Raw genomic sequence first — 18,103 nt, 5'->3', positions numbered from 1 at the left:
TTTACCATTTGCCAGAGTTGGTTACTGTGGGCATAACCACTTACGTACACTTGTATAGTTACTTGTAACACTAGATAGTTATTACTGTTTTGAAGTAAGCACATTTTTGTTGACAGGTATGTGGCATCCATCATACTTACTTGGAAATCCGACCATGTAAGCCACGCACCCAGAAACTGCGCGAATTGTTAGAGGAATGCCCTTACTCTGGGTCACAGGGTGAAAATCAGGATGGTGAAAAAACAAGGTATGATACTTGATTAGATCTGTTACAAAATTTTTAACCCATATCCAATTCTTGATTTATTTGGGTGATGTCTCTGTATTTACAGGTAAGCATTATTCTAATTAAGTAGGGTTACCTTTAGTTTTTATATTTTTATTGTTATTATACTTTGTCGCTGTCTCCCGTGTTAGCGAGGTAGCGCAAGGAAACAAACGAAAGAATAGCCCAACCCACCCACATACACATGTACATACATACACGTCCACACATGCACATATACATACCTATACATTTCAAAGTATACATATATATACATACATAGACATATACATATATACAGATGTACATAATTCATACTTGCTGCCTTTATTCATTCCTGTGACCACCCAGCCACACATGAAATGACAACCCCCTCCCCCCTCATGCGCACGAGGTAGTGCTAGGAAAAGACAACAAAGGCCACATTCATTCACACTCAGTCTGTAGCTGTCATGTATAATGCACCGAAACCACAGCTTCCTTTCCACATCCAGGCCCCACAAAACTTTCCATGGTTTACCCCAGACGCTTCACGTGCCCTGGTTCAATCCATTGACAGCACGTCGACCCCGGTATACCATATCATTCCAATTCACTCTATTCCTTGCACACCTTTTACCCTCCTGCATGTTCAGGCCCCGATCGCTCAAAATCTTTTTCACTCCATCCTTCCACCTCCAGTTTGGTCTCCCACTTCTTACCTTTATATGAAGCGTTGATTTGATACTGAACAATTCTGCATATATCTTGACAGCTGATACTATGTCATCTTTGTGTATCTTAGAGATTAGATCCAATGGTTAATAAGGTGTTGATGTTGAGCATTTCTGAGTGATTAGATCCAATGTCTTATGAGGTCGTAAATGTATAGCATTACTGCTGTAGTGTGGTCTCCACTGTATGTCTCTGCTTTCACTCATATTCATTTACAAAAATCATAACTTCTTTTATTGTAGTTCAGATTTTTACTCTTTTCTTTCAAGCAAAAGTCTATTCAGATATGTTCAGAAGGAAAAGAAAATGAAAAGAAAATAAGACACAAGGTTAAACTGGCAGCATGAAGCCTCACTCTATAGATGTGAGTGAGGTTAAGGTGTGGGGTTGTAAAATTCCATTTAATTCAGTCCATTGGAAAGTGATTTTTGTGTGAGGAAATTCCTGGAAGGCTATAAAAGATTGTGATTAGTGAGCAAGTGCTTCATCATGGTTTTTTGAAAGAAGAATGAATACAGTTGGTAGAATCTTAAGCTGAAAGAGAAACTGCTCAAGGAGGAGTATTTAAATGATGTTAATGAAACTAGTTTTTGTGAGTGTTGGGAACACCAGTTATTTTGTAGTGTTGACATTTTCAACCCATACTCTATTCTTCAAAGTGTACCGTTTTCTTTGGAAATCTTTCCTCTGATTACTACTTTTTTTCCCCTGATTTCTAATTCAGACCCTTTCTTTCTGTGTACTGCAAAGGCATCCATAATTTTTCTACAGTTGTAATATTTTTTAATGTTCTGGAAGTTTAAGAATGTTACTGTTGCCATGAGCTTTCATAAATGGATTTTTTCTAGGTTATTTTGAGAGGCTTGTACCCTCACAATCTTGCTTTGGTTATTGACCAGATGAGTATCATAGATAATGCAAACATGGTTTTACACATGAAGAATATTTGGATGTATTGAGTCAGAGATCAAGATGCAAGATCACATGAAATAGATTGGCATTAAATGGTAAATATTATTGTGCACATTATTTCATTCCTGTACTGGATAAATGGGTATTGACCAAAATTTTAAGACATAGTAAATATAAATTTCTGCATCAGACTAATTTGGGGAAGTCAGGGTCAGTGTAATTTGTAATTAACTTTCCAACAGTCACATAGATTTGTCTCTCATCCTTCACAAACATTCAAGCTTTTTGCTACCTTGCATATGTCATTATACTCACAGAATGAAAGATAAATAACATTAAAGGAAACTAGCATTTTAATACCCATCGAAGATCTAGTGGTCCACTGCGATCAGAGATAAGAGTGGGCCGTGTTGCTTTTATGTCAGCTTTGATGTATTGATTTTTCTGACTTGAAAGATTTACATAGTAATTGTCATTTTGCTTTTACTCCATAAATAACAGAGAGATTCACTTTATCAGTAATTGTATCAGTGACAGTCTTACAGATACTATTTACATATTCATTTATTATACTTGACCATTGCTTCCTGCATTAGGAAACTGACGGACGAGGAAAGACCCATCCACCCATATATAACATATACACATACATATCTGTATACACATGTACATGTTCATACTTACTTACCTTCATCCATTCCTGGCACCACTCTGCCCCACAGGAAACAGCATTACCACCCCGTGCATCAGTGAGATAGTGCCAGGAAAACATAAAAAAGGTCACGTTCATTCACACTCAATCTCTAACTGTCATGTGCAATGTACTGAAACCACAGCTCCCTGTCCACAACCATGCCCGAAAGAACTTTCCCTGGTTTACTCCAAAAGCTTCGCATGCTCTGGTTCAGTCCATTGACAACACTTCAACCCCAGTATAGCACATCATTCCAGTTCACTCTATCCCATACAAACCTTTCACCCTCTTGCATGTTGATATTGCAAGATCATTTTGTAATTTAGAAAAGTACAGTAAATTATCTAATGATGATGTGAGCATTTGTAAAGGTTTAGCGTATGCCATTTTGTCAAAACCAACTGCTCCAAATTCTCTAAAAGGATTCATCAGTGCTATTAACACTTTGCAGAAAGATAATGAACTACATATAACTAAAGGGCTGGAGCAATCAGAGATAAGAGTGGAATCTGAGCAAGAGGAATTCCATACTTATATTAATATATCGTGTGATGTCTGTATTAACTGATGTCCTGGTGCTTTTGTATAAAGAAACTGAGGCCTAGTGATGCACTGCAGTATATCAGAACAACTCTAGGCACAATGACTGCTGATAATCAATGTATGCAGATGTTTGGGGAAAAGGTGAAGGAGCAGCAGGTCACCATTGAATCACAGAAGGCAAAAATTGAAGCTCTTCAGACTGAGGTTGCTACCCTCAAGGAGCATATAGCCCAAGCTGAAGGCAATAATGATACAGATAAACCACCACCAGAGGAAGTAACTCAAGCTCAGTGGATTTGTGTTCATTGATGTAACATGACTTACCTTAAGCCATGTGATGGAATTGGACAGTCATCAGTTTTTAGGTGAATTAACAAAATCTGCCATGATTGCAACACAGTATTGGATACTTATATTTCATTAAGTGATTATTTTGATTGGAAAGTGTTATATTAATTTGGTTTTGGGCAGAGTATTTGGGTATGTATCTATTTATTTCTCACATACATTCTTCAAATCAAACATCTGATCCACTCATTCTCTACTACTTCTTCAAAGCAAACAACTAATCCACACATCCTCTACCACTTCTCAAATCACACTGCTCTCCCCCATTCTGATGCTCTGTACATGCATTTACCCTGTCAATTAATACCCTCCCATGTAATTTCCCAGAAGTACTCAACAAACTTAAACCTCTGTAATTTGAACATTCACCCTTATCCCCTTTGCCTTTGTATAATGACACTATGCATGCATTCCGCCAATCCTCAGGCACTTCACCATGAACCATACATACATTGAATATCCTTACCAACTAATCAAGAACACAGTCATCCCCCTTTTTTTTTTGTATAAATTCCACTGCACTACCATCCAAACCCATGGCCTTGCCAGCTTTCATCTTCTGCAAAGCTTTCACTGCCTCTTCTCTGTTTACCAAACCATTCTCACTGACCCTCTCGCTTAACACACTACCTCAACCAAAACACCCTATGTCTGCCACTCTATCATCAAACACATTCAACAAACCTTCAAAATACTCTGTCTCCTTCTCACTTCACCACTACTTGTTATTACCTCCGCATTTGCCGCCTTTACCGATGTTCCCATTTGTTCTCTTGTCTTACACACTTTATTTACCTCCTTCCAACATCTTTCTCTTCCTAAAATTTAATGATACCCTCTCACTCCAAGTCTCATTTGCCCTCTTTTTCACCTCTTGCACGTTTCTCTTGACCTCATGCCACTTTCTTTTATACATCTAGTCACTTGCACTACTTCCCTGCAAAAATTGTTCAAATGCCTCTCTCTTCTCTTTCACTAACAATCTTACTTCATCCCACCACTCACTACCCTTTGTAATGTGTATGTAGCATTTATGGATCTGGAGAGGGCATATGATATGGTTGATAGAGATTCTTTGTGGAAGGTATTAAGAGTATTTGGGCTGGGAGGTATGTTGCTAGAAGCAGTGAAAAGTTTTTACCAAGAATGTAAGGCAAGTGATTGGTTCCCAGTGAAACCATATAATATTGTTGGAACTGCTTTTCCTTCAAACATACCCATTTTTGCTCTGAGATAACGTTCTCTCTTTCCATACATTCTTCATCACTCTCAAGTCCTTCATCCCCTCCCCCACCCTGTGACTCACTTCCACTTTCATATACATACATATGTCACACAATACCCTCTGACAGCCAGGATTCAAACCCAGTACCTTTTGCTTGGTAGTCGGGAATGTAACCAGTAGGCTATGATTACAATTAATCGAGTACCCTTCATCTCATATCCATGAGCAACAGGGTCCAGACCAGTCAGATCTCATCAGGCTCACATTGCCAGCAGCTAGCATTTTACAGAACCTTACTGTACAAACATTGAGGTTTATGATCACAAAAATATTGCATATGAATGCACACTTTCATCGAACACATATTACTCTCCAGCAGTTAGGATTCAAACCCAGGACCTTTTGCATAGTAGTCAGGAACATAAATGCTAGGCTGTGATCACCCCTAATAGGGAAATGATCATTTGATTACAAGTATTCAAATACCCTTCATTTCACATCATATCCATGAGGGTCACGTTAGTTGGGATGTGATTTTGAAAGGAGAAAAATTGGAGGAAGTGAAGTGTTTTAGACATCTAGGAGTGGATTTGGCAGAAAGTGGAGCCATGGAAGCAGAAGTGAGTCAGTCATAGGGTTAGTGAGGGGGTGAAGGTTCTGAGAGCAATGGACAACGTGTGGAAAGAGAACATTATTTAGAACGAAAATGGATGTCAGAAGGTCTGAAATCAAGGTGATTATGAATAGTATCTCATTGATGTTCAGCTGTTGTGAGGTTCTTATTTTTATAGGAGGTTTATTAGGGTGATATTTGATTTGCCATTTTACCATTGATATACAGAGGTATAATTTTATTGAGTGTTCCTGGGAGATTATATGGGAGGGTATTGATTGAAAGGGTCAAGGCATGTACAGAGCATCAGATTGGGGAAGAGCAGTGTGGTTTCAGAAGTGGTAGAGGATGTGTGGATCAGGTGTTTGCTTCGAAGAATGTATGTGAGAAATACTTAGAAAGACAGATGGATTTGTATGTAGCATTTATGGATCTGGAGAAGGTATATGATAGAGTTGATAGAGATGCTCTGTGGGAGGTATTAAGAGTATATGATGTGGGAGGTAAGATGCTAGAAGAAGTGAAAAGCTTTTATCGAAGATGTAAGGCATGTGTACGAGTAGGAAGAGAGGAAAGTGATTGGTTCCCAGTGAATGTTGGTTTGTGCCAGGGGTGCCTGATGTCTCCATGGTTATTTGATTTGTTTATGGATGGGGTTGTTAGGGAGATGAATGCAAGAGTTTTGGAGAGGGGCAAGTATGCAGTCTGTTGTGGATCAGAGGGCTTAGGAAGTGAGTCAGTTGTTGTTTACTGATGATACAGTGCTGGTGGGTGATTCGGGTGAAAAACTACAGAAGTTGGTGACTGAATTTGTTAAAGTGGGTGAAAGAAGAAAGCTGAGAGTAAATGTGAATAAGAGCATGGTTATTAGGTACAGTAGGGTTGAGGGACAAGCTAATTGGGAGGTAAGTTTGAATGGAGAAAAAGTGGGGGAGGTGAAGTGTTTTAGATATCTGGGAGTGGATTTGGCAGTGGATGGAACCATGGAAGCAGAAGTGAGTCACAGGGTGGGTGAGGGGGTGAAGGTTCTGGGAGTATTGAAGAGTGTGTGGAAGGTGAGAATGTTATTGTGGAGAGCAAAAATGGGTATGTTTGTAGGAATAGTGGTTCTAAGAATGTTATATGGTTGTAAGGCATGGGCTATAGATAAGGTTGTGCGGAGGAGGGTGGATGTATTGGAAATGAGATGTTTGAGGACAATATGTGGTGTGAGATGGTTTGATCGAGTAGGTAATGAAAGGGTAAGAGAAATGTGTGGTAATAAAGAGTGTGGTTGAAAGAGCAGAAGAGGGTGTATTGAAATGGTTTGATCATATGGAGGGCATGAATGAGGAAAGCTTGACAGAGAGGATATATGTGTCAGAGGTGGAGGGAACGAGGAGAAGTGGGAGAACAAATTGGAGGTGCAGGGATGGAGTGAAAAAGATTTTGAGCTATCGAGGCCTGAACATGCAGGAGGGTGAAAGGCATCTAAGGAATAGAGTGAATTAGAACAATGTGGTATATGAGGGTCGATGTGCTGTCAGTGGATTGAACCAGGGCATGTGAAGCGTCTGGGGTAAACCATGGAAAGTTTTGTGGGGCCTGGATGTGGAAAAGGAGCTGTGGTTGTGGTGCATTACACATGACAGCTAAAGACTGTGTGTGAACGAATGTGGCTTTTGTTGTCATTTCCTAGCGCAACCTGCACCCTGGGGGAGGAGGGTGCCATTTCATGTGTGGCAGTGTGGCGGTGGGAATGGATGAAGGTAGGAAGTATGAATATCTAAATGTGTATATATGTATATGTTGAAATGTATAGATATGTATATGTGCGTGTGTGGGCGTTTATGTATATACATGTATTTGTGGGTGGGTGGGCCATTCTTTCATCTGTGTCCTTGCACTACCTCGCTTATGCGGGAGACAGCGACAAAGTATAATAAATAAATATAAGTAACCATTAATATTGTTTATTGTTATGTATCTGAAGATATATATTGCTAAATCCAGGATAGTTGATCAAGAACTACAAGAATTTGTAGCACTGCCTTACTTACAGATATACCTGGAGTGATCTTCTTGACCTGGTCCAGTGTAGTGAGGAAGAGTTGGACAAAGCCTTACAAGAGCTAGAAGCCTATCATTTGTATGGTGAGTTTTATAGTTGTTGAACATTGTCTTTCAGGTATCCCTCTAAAGGTCAAACGAATGGGGTTGCTGATATTGTATATGTAATTATATACTTGCACAGCATATGCTGGGAGTTTTGCACTCATAGGCTCCTGTCTTTTGAACTTTTTTACTTTCATTCAAGTACTCAGAATACTGTACACTGTCAACATTTTTACACAGTTGTGTCACTTATTGTATTCTGTTTGTCCACAATTCAGATTCCATAACTACTTTACATCTTTTCTGATAATTTTCTTGCAAAATTTCATTTCATCTTGTTGCTCTTTCTGTGCATCTTTCAAAGAACAGTTTTGTGTCTTATCTATCTTTATACTTGTATCTCTGATGCTCACTCCCTCCAAGAACTTCCCTCAAGGGGCTGTTAAGGGACCCAATGACTCTTCAACCCCATATTGCTGTTTCCTGTGTCTCCCATTCCATATCACCAAATTTACCCAAGATAGCTCCTAAATACCTAAATTCTGTCACATCCAATCTTTCTAGCCCCATATCTATAACACAATTTAGTACACTTTCTTCTTTCACTCTGTAGGGTTTTGCAAAATCTATACTTTCACTTTGTTTTTTTTCTGACACCTTTACTTTACATTTATTCTCATCTGTCTTCATTCACCTATGCATACACACATCATAAAAAACACTTACAATCCTTTGCAACTCTTAGCACAGTATCATCTGCAAACAGACTTGTCACTAGCCCCATATCTCACCACCACATTCCATCTCTGCACCCCCTTTCCCTAGTTTTGCTTTCATCTCTCTTATCACTCCATCTGTCTATATTTGTTTAAAAGCCATGGTAACACCACACTGCCCTACCTCATACCCACATATATACCTAAACCTTTGCTCAACTCTCCATCTACTCTTACAAATGCATTTGCTAGTCTATAGAAGGCTTTCATACCATTTAATAGTTGTTTCCCTATCACATATGTCCATAACACATCCCATGCCATTGCAGTTTTTCCAGATCCTTGAGATGCATACAGCTTCTTACCTTTCAGTAGATACTTTTCCAGTCATTTCCTGCACAAAAACCTGATCCACATCCCCTATCTTTCCTAAAACCCCTTGCTCTTTACTTACTCTGCATTCTGTCACTTCCATCACTCTGCTCCTCACATTCTACAGTCACCCTCCTCCATCACGCTGTTTGTCAACACTTGCATACACTTTTCCTGGTATACTTAACAGACTCATTCCCCCATAGTTGCTACATACATCCTAAGGCACAACCTCCTGTTTGCATGCTAGATTTCATATTAGATGCATTCACTCTATAGGTTAAACCTCTTTGATCCACAATCCTTGAGACCTGGTCATTGCCGGACCACAGAAAATGCTAGAAAACAGAAATTGATCCCTAAGGGAACCCCTATGTAAATGTATGTCTGGCCCCTAGTCTTGCCAGCTCATTCCTCATACATGTTGTTGTATTATCAAAGGTAGAGCGAAACTTAAAACAGGAAATGATACAGCCATTAATGCTTCCAAACAAGGTTTTTATTGTTACATCAGATTTAGATATCTGGGAGTGGATCTGTCAGCGGATGGAACCATGGAAGCGGAAGTGGATCATAGGGTGGGGGAGGGGGCGAAAATTTTGGGAGCCTTGAAAAATGTGTGGAAGTCGAGAACATTATCCCGGAAAGCAAAAATGGGTATGTTTGAAGGAATAGTAGTTCCAACAATGTTGTATGGTTGCGAGGCGTGGGCTATGGATAGAGTTGTGCGCAGGAGGATGGATGTGCTGGAAATGAGATGTTTGAGGACAATGTGTGGTGTGAGGTGGTTTGATCGAGTAAGTAACGTAAGGGTAAGAGAGATGTGTGGAAATATAAAGAGCGTGGTTGAGAGAGCAGAAGAGGGTGTTTTGAAATGGTTTGGGCACATGGAGAGAATGAGTGAGGAAAGATTGACCAAGAGGACATATGTGTCGGAGGTGGAGGGAACGAGGAGAAGAGGGAGACCAAATTGGAGGTGGAAAGATGGAGTGAAAAGGATTTTGTGTGATCGGGGCCTGAACATGCAGGAGGGTGAAAGGAGGGCAAGGAATAGAGTGAATTGGAGCGATGTGGTATACAGGGGTTGACGTGCTGTCAGTGGATTGAATCAAGGCATGTGAAGCGTCCGGGGTAAACCATGGAAAGCTGTGTAGGTATGTATATTTCCGTGTGTGGACGTGTGTATGTACATGTGTATGGGGGGGGTTGGGCCATTTCTTTCGTCTGTTTCCTTGCGCTACCTCGCAAACGCGGGAGACAGCGACAAAGTATAAAAAAAAAAAGAAAAAAAAAAAAATCAGATTACATCATGTACCCCCATATGGAGACTCCACAATATTTTGGGCAAAGGTTTTTCGTGGCATATAACCAATGCAGGGCAGATTCGTCAGCATTATACACTTGCTCTGGGTCTAGGTTTTCCGCTGCCACTGACTTTGCAAATTCATCCACAAAATTTGTTACAGCTTTGTGACGAGTAGTTAATGTAACAAATGGCCATAGGTTGGTAGTTGGCTTTGGTCAACCCCTGTTCCTATTTTTGTTTTATTGTTATCATCAAGGCAGCTAGCTCGCGCTGCGTCAGCCCCAGCCAGGCTGCTGGCTCGTACTCTCTCTCTCACCTAAGACATGTTGCTTTTGGTTGTTTAATAGAGAATTGGATTTTTTATCGATTCTTTTGATACCACCTTACACTTCAAGCTTCTTTGTCAGCACTAACCTTTTCACCATACGCTCTATGTACTGAAATTCCATGTCTCCACTTAAACTTGTATAACCATCCTTGTGAATATTCAGTCATAGTCTAGCTTTAGGTGTCTTTGAAAAACTTTGGCCTGCTCAGTAAGCATCTCCCCAAAATTCGGCCTGTTCAGTAAGCATCTCCCCAAAATTCAGCCTGTTCAGTAAGCATCTCCTCAGAAATGCTTACACCTTCTGTACTCCTGGCACATTTCAAAGTTTTCCAAAACTTTAAACTTTTCTGGCTTTCATTTTCAGCAAAAAACTGAATATAACAAATTAACAAGACTGTTAAGTAGCTTGGCTGCAGTGTAAACAGATTTTGGCACCTTAGTGCTGCTAACAGCACCTTCCTGGTGGCAGATCCACAAACTAATGGTGGCAGATTCAAAATGTACCAGACCACAGAGCACTGAATTAGAGAGGTACAACCTGTTACACTTTCTCCTCCATACTTCAACTTTTCAGTCATAATCCCATACATTCCAGGTACCTTTCCTACCTTCAGCCTCATTATTGCCCGTTTTATCCCCCTTGTTATAGACCCCTGCATTTGTATCCTTTTCCTTCCATTCTCCATACCCATGCTTGTAAAACCTGCTGCTTCACCTTCTCCCACTTTCATCAGTTCTTCAGAATACTCTCCATCTTCCTTTCACCACCTCCATTTGACTCGGCAACTCCTCTTTTTTACTTTTCACATGAACATTTCCACTCTTACATCCACCTCTTTCCATTTTCATCTCCATCCAGTACATTTTTTTAATTTCCTTAAACTTTTCACTCAATTTTCTTCCAGAATCTTCATCTACTTTTTCTCTGCTTTCCTCAATTTGTCAACTTTTTGACAGTCTGCTTACACATCTAGTATTCTTCCCTTTTACTGGTTTATTGACAGTTATATAGTGTCACTGAAGATGGTTTCTCACTTGCAGCATAACCACTTGCAAGTGGTGTTCAGTATCTCCCCAGGCTCATGATATATACATGGCAACAAATTAAGAAGATGAAAGAAAGTGTATTCAGCATAGAATTATTCAAAAAGAGAGATGAAATTACATCCAAAAGAGTATCATGAATTGTATCATACAGGTACCAACAAAGATTTAGTATCCAACAAAAAAGATGGAAACTATTTCATGTTCTACCAGGCGAAATAGATTATAAGGGGTACAGAAACCTGTAAAATAATGTTAGTCAGCTAAAAAATATTTCAGATGAGTCCAAAATTTATAACTGCATTATGTGTGTTGGAGTGTGGTATGTGAGGTGAACTCTGTTATAGCCTTGCTTTATGGCAAGTGCTCATTACATAGGTGCTCTTTCCCTTCCTTCCAATCTGTTTTTCTTAATTTCTATTTCAAGTAAACATTTCCCTGCTTTTGTAGTTGCAAGAAGAATGGTGAAAATCTGGAGTATATATTTCTGTTAACTTTTGCTTATTTAAAGTTTTATATTGTTTTAGTTGATTGATTGAGAGGGTGAAGGCATGCACAGAGCATCAGATTGGGGAAGATCAGTGTGGTTTCAGAAGTGTTTGCTTTGAAGAATGTATGTGAAAAATAATTAGAAAAACATATGGAGTTGTATGTAGCATTTATGGATCTGGAGAAGGCATATGATAGGGTTGACAGAAATGCTTGGTAGAAGGTTTTAAGAATATATGGTTTGGGAGATAAGTTGCTAGAAGCCATGAAAAGATTTTACTAAGGATGTAAGGCATTTGTATGAGTAGGAAGAGAGGAGAGTGATTGGTTCTCAGTGAATGTTGGTCTCTGGCAGGGGTGTTTGGTGTCTCCATGGATTTTTAATTTGTTTAGGGATGGGGTGGTTAGGGAGGTAAATGCAAGAGTTTTGGAGAGAAGGGCAAGTATGCAGTCTGTTGGGGAGGGGAGGGCCTGGGAAGTGAGTCAGTTGTTGTTCGCCAATGATATAGCTCTGGTGGCTGATTTGTGTAAGAAACTGCAGAAGTTGGTGACTGAGTTTGGAAAAGTGTGTGAAAGGAGAAAGTTGAGAGTAAATGTGAATAACGGCAAGGTTATTAATTTCAGTAGGGTTGAGGGACAAGTTAATTGAAATGTAAGTTTAAATGGAGAAAAATTGGAGGAAGTGAAGTGTTTTAGATATCTGGGAGTGGACTTTGTAGCGATGGAACCATGGAACCAGAAGTGAGTCACGGAGTGAGGGATGGGGCAAAGGTTCTGGGAGCGATGAAGAATGTGTGGAAGGAGAGATCGTTATCTCGGAGAGCAAAAATGGGTATGTTTGAAGGAATAGTGGTCCCAACAATGTTATATAGGTTGTGAGACATGGGTTATAGATAGGGTTGTACAGAAGAGGGTGGATGTGTTGGAAATGAAATGTTTAAGTACTATATGTGATGTGAGGAGGTTTGATCCAGTAAGTAATGAAAGGATAAGAGAAATAAAAAGAATTTGGTTGAGAGAAGAGAATAGGGTGTGTTGAAATGGTCTGGACATATGGAGAGAATGAGTGAGGAAAGATTGGCAAAGAAGATGTATTTGTCAGTGGTGTAGGGAACAAGGAGAAGTGGGAGACCAAATTGGAGGTGGAAGGATGGAGTGAAAAAGATTTTGAGCAATTAGGGCCTGAACATACAGGAGGGTGAGAGGCTTGCAAGGAATAGAGTGAATTGGAACGATGTGGTATACTGGGGTCGACGTGCTGTCAGTGAACTGAATCAGGGCGTGTGAAGCGTCTGGATAAACCATGGAAAGGTCTGTGGGGCCTGGATGTGGAAAGGGAGCTGTGGTTTCAGTCCATTACACATGACAGCTAGAGACTCAGCGTGAATGAATGTGGCCTTATTTGTCAGTTTTCCTGCTAGGGGATAGCAATGCTGTTTCCCGTGGAGTGGGGTAGCAGCAGGAATGGTTGAAGGCATGCAAGAGAGAATGTGTGTCTATATATGTATTTTATTTTTATTTTTTTATTATACTTTGTCGCTGTCTCCCACGTTCGCAAGGTAGCGCAAGGAAACAGACGAAAGAATGGCCCAACCCACCCACATACACATGTATATACATACACGTCCACACACGCACATATACATACCTATACATCTCAACGTATACATATATATATGCACACAGACGTATACTTATGTGCACATGTACATAATTCATACTGCCTGCCCTTATTCATTCCCATCGCCACCCCACCACACATGAAATGACAACCCCCTTCCCCCCGCATGTGCACGAGGTAGTGCTAGGAAAAGACAACAAAGGCCATATTCGTTCACACTCAGTCTCTAGCTGTCATGTATAGTGCACTGAAACCACAGCTCAGTTTCCACATCCAGGCCCCACAAAACTTTCCATGGTTTACCCCAGACGCTTCACATGCCCTGGTTCAATCCACTGACAGCATGTCGACCCCATTAGACCACATCGCTCCAGTTCACTCTATTCCCCGTACGCTCCCTCACCCTCACGAAGCTCAAGGGTAAAAGGGAAAAGTGGTTCGGGAATGTTTTGGGGGTAAAGTCGGGGGTTAGTGAGAGGACAAGAGCAAGGGAAGGAGTAGCACTACTCCTGAAACAGGAGTGGTGGGAGTATGTGATAGAGTGTAAGAGAGTAAACTCTAGATTCATATGGGTAAAACTGAAAGTGGATGGAGAGAGATGGGTGATTGTTGGTGCATATGCACCTGGGCATGAGAAGAAAGATCATGAGAGGCAAGTGTTTAGGGAGCAGCTGAGTGAGTGTGTTAGTAGTTTTGATGCACGAGACTGGGTTATAGTGATGGGTGATTTGAATGGAAAGGTGAGTAATGTCGCAGTTGAGGGAATAATTGGTGTACATGGGGTGTTCAGTGTTGTAAATGGAAATGGTGAAGAGCTTGTAGATTTATGTGCTGAAAAAGGACTGGTGATTGGGAATACCTAGTTTAAAAAGAGAGATATACATAAGTATACGAATGTAAATAGGAGAGATGGCCAGAGAGCATTATTGGATTATGTGTTAATTGATAGGCGCACAAAAGAGAGACTTTTGGATATTAATGTGCTGAGAGGTGCAACTGGAGAGATGTCTGATCATTATCTAGTGGAGGCAAAGGTCAAGATATGTAGAGGTTTATCAGAAGTGGAGGTGTTGGGGTGAAGAGAGTGGTGAGAGTAAGTGAGCTTGGGAAGGAGACTTGCGTGAGGAAGTACCAGGAGAGACTGAATACAGAATGGAAAAAGGTAAGAGCAAAGGATGTAAGGGGAGTAGGGGAGGAATGGGATGTATTTTGGGAAGCAGTGATGGCTTGCACAAAAGATGCTTGTGGCATGAGAAGCGTGGGAGGTGGGCAGATTAGAAAGAATGGTGAGTGGTGGGATGAAGAAGTAAGATTATTAGTGAAAGAGAAGAGAGAAGCATTTGGAGGATTTTTGCAGGGAAATAATGCAAATGATTGGGAGATGTATAAAAGAAAGAGGCAGGAGGTCAAGAGAAAGGCACAAGAGGTGAAAAAGAGGGCAAATGAGAGTTGGAGTGAGAGAGTATCATTAGATTTTAGGGAGAATAAAAAGATGTTTTGGAAGGAGGTAAATAAAATGCATAAGGCAAAGGAACAAATAGGAACATCAGTGGAGGGGGCTAATGGGGAGGTGATAACAAGTAGTGGTGATGTGAGAAGATGGAGTGAGCATTTTGAAGGTTTGTTGAATGTGTTTGAGGACAGAGTGGCAGGTAAAGGGTGTTTTGGTCGAGATGGTCTGCAAAGGGAGAGGGTTAGGGAAAATGATTTAGTAAACAGAGAAGAGGTAGTAAATGCTTTGCGGAAGATGAAAGCCGGCAAGGCAGCAGGTTTGGATGGTATTACAGTGAAATTTATTAAAGAAAGGGGTGACTGTATTGTTGACTGGTTGGTAAGATTATTTGATGTATGTATGACTCATGGTGAGATGCCTGAAGATTGGTGGAATGCTTGCATAGTGCCATTGTACAAAGGCAAAGGAGATAAAAGTGAGTGCTCAAATTACAGAGGCATAAGTTTGTTGAGTATTCCTGGCAAATTGTATGAGAGGGTATTGATTGAGAGGGTGAAGGCATGTACAGAGCATCAGACTGGGGAAGAGTAGTGTGGTTTCAGAAATAGTAGAGGATGTGTGGATCAGGTGTTTGATTTGAAGAATGTATGTGAGAAATACTTAGAAAAGCAAATGGATTTGTATGTAGCATTTATGGATCCGGAGAAGGCATATGATAGAGTTGATAGAGATGCTCTGTGGAAGGTATTAAGAGTATATGGTGTGGGATGCAAGTTATTAGAAGCAGTGAAAAGTTTTTATTGAGGATGTAAGGCAGGTGCACGAGTAGGAAGAGAGGAAAGTGATTGCTTCCCAGTGAATGTTGGATTGCGGCAGGGGTGTGTGATGTCTCCATGGTTGTTTAATTTGTTTATGTGTGGGGTTGTTAGGGAGGTGAATGCAAGAATTTTGGAAAGAGGGGCAAGTATGCAGTCTGTTGTGGATGAGAGAACTTGGGAAGTGAGTCATTTGTTGTTCGCTGATAATACAGCACTGGTGTCTTTTCGTAGCGCTACCTCACGCTCAATGCGGGGGGAGGGGTTGTCATTTCATGTGTGGTGGGCGGGCGACGGGAATGAATAAAAAGCAGACAGTATGAATTATGTACCTGTGTATATATGTATATGTCTGTGTGTATATATATGTATATGTTGAGTTGTATAGGCATGTATATGTGCATGTGTGGATGTGTATGTATATACATATGTATGTGGCTGGGTTGGGCCATTCTTTCATCTGTTTCCTTGCGCTATCTTGCTAACGCGGGAGACAGCGAAAAAGTATAAAAAAGAAAAAATATATATATGAACAAAGTGCATAGGAACACGCAGCTTCATAGAACATACAAACCTCCAACAGCCAGGATCGAACCCGGGACCCCTGTGCCACAGGCGGGAATGCTGCCTATAGCCTATGGACCTGGCTAATAGGAAATAACTATTCGAATACTATGTACTCGAATACCCTTCGCCTCATGTTGGTGAGCAACGGGGTCTACACTGGTCATTCCCGAACAGGCGCACATAGCCAGCAGATAGCATTTTACCGAACCTAACTGTACAATGCGGAGGTATATGAATATGAACAAAGTGCATAGGAATGTGCACCTTCATAGAACAAACAAACCTCCAACAGCCAGGATCGAACCTGGGGCCCCTGTGCCACTGGCGGGAATGCTACTGCAAGGCTATGGACCTGACTAATAGGAAATAACTATTCGAATACTATGTACTCGAATACCCTTCGTTTGTGAGGAACGGGGTCTATGCCGGTCATTTCCCAACAGGCGCACATAGCTAGCAGATAGCTTATTTCCGAACTTAATTGTACAGCACGGAGGTATACGAATACGAACAAAGTGCATAGGAACACATACCTTCATAGAACTTACAAACCTCCAACATCCAGGATCGAACCCGGGACCTCTGTGGCACAGGCGGGAATGCTACCATTAGGCTATGGACCTGGCTAATAGGAAATAACTATTTGAATACTGTGTACTCAAATACCCTTCGTCTCACGTTGGTTAGCAACGGGGTCTACACTGGTCATTTTCCAACAGGCGTGCATAGCCAGCAGATAGCATTTTACCAAACCTAGCTGTAAAATGCGGAGGTATATGAATACAAACAAAGTGCATAGGAACGCGCATCTTCATAGAACATACAAACCTCCATCAGCCAGGATCAAACCCGGTACCCCTGTGCCACAGGCAGGAATGCTACCGCTAGGCTATGGACCTGGCTAATAGGAAATAACTATTCGAATACTATGTACTCAAATACCCTTTGTCTCACGTTGGTGAGGAACGGGGTCTACAGCGGTCATTTCCCAACAGGCGCACATAGCCAGCAGATGGCATTTTACCGAACCTAATTGTACAACACGGTCATTTCCCAACAGGCGCACATAGCTAGCAGATAGCTTATTTCCGAACTTAATTGTACAGCACGGAGGTATACGAATACGAACAAAGTGCATAGGAACACGCACCTTCATAGAACATACAAACCTCCAACAGCCAGGATCGAACCCGAGACCCCTGTGCCACAGGCGGGAATGCTACTGTTAGGCTATGGACCTGGCTAATAGGAAATAACTATTCGAATACTATGTACTCGAATACCCTTCGTCTCATGTTGGTGAGCAACGGGGTATTCAAGTACATAGAGGAAAGATTGACAAAGGAGATATATGTGTCAGGTGGAGGGAACAAGGAGAAGTGGGAGACCAAATTGGAGGTAGAAGGATGGAGTGAAAAAGATTTTGAGCAGTCAGGGTGAAATGCATGCCAGGAATAGAGTGAATTGGAATGATATCGTATACCGGGGTGGACGTGCTGTCAGTGGATTTATCCAGGGCATGTGCAGCATCTTGGGTAAACCATGGAAAGTTTAGTGGGGCCTGGATGTGGAAAGGGAGCTGTGGTTTTGGTGCACTACACATGACAGCTAGAGATTGAGTGTGAACGAATGTGGCCTTTTTTTTGTCTTTTCTTCGTGCTATCTCGGTGAGGGGGTGGGTTGCATTATTTTATGTGTGGTGAGGTGGTGATGGGAATAGATCAAGGCAGCAAGTATGAATATGTCCATGTGTATATATGTATATGTCTGTGTATGTACATGTTGAAATATGTAGGTATGTATATGTGCATGTGTAGGTGTTTATGCATGTACATGTCTATGTGGGTGGGTTGGGCCATTCTTTCATCTGTTTCCTTGCGCTACCTCACTAATGCAGGAGATGGCAATTAAGTGTAATAAATTTTGAAATAGTTTGCTTATACCACAAACAGACTACAGTTGAACCAGTATTAGTTGTAAATGT

At 41.0% G+C, this 18,103-nt stretch overlaps 1 protein-coding gene across 2 annotated transcripts in view; it reads left to right on the top strand.

The window, feature by feature from the left end:
- The window catches only part of LOC139756435 (sister chromatid cohesion protein DCC1), a 74,429-nt gene that overhangs the window by 21,843 nt on the left and 34,483 nt on the right, over positions 1-18,103 (top strand). For both annotated transcript variants that reach the window (XM_071675874.1, XM_071675875.1), the window contains exons 5-6: positions 117-247; positions 7,356-7,447. In XM_071675874.1, the coding sequence (XP_071531975.1) occupies positions 117-247; positions 7,356-7,447 (223 nt within the window). The remainder of the gene's footprint in view (positions 1-116; positions 248-7,355; positions 7,448-18,103) is intronic.

Source organism: Panulirus ornatus, chromosome 21, assembly GCF_036320965.1.
Source record: "Panulirus ornatus isolate Po-2019 chromosome 21, ASM3632096v1, whole genome shotgun sequence".
NCBI lineage: Eukaryota > Metazoa > Arthropoda > Malacostraca > Decapoda > Palinuridae > Panulirus > Panulirus ornatus.
The sequence above is the reverse complement of the archived record's forward strand: the minus strand, read 5'-3'. Positions and strand labels throughout refer to the sequence as shown.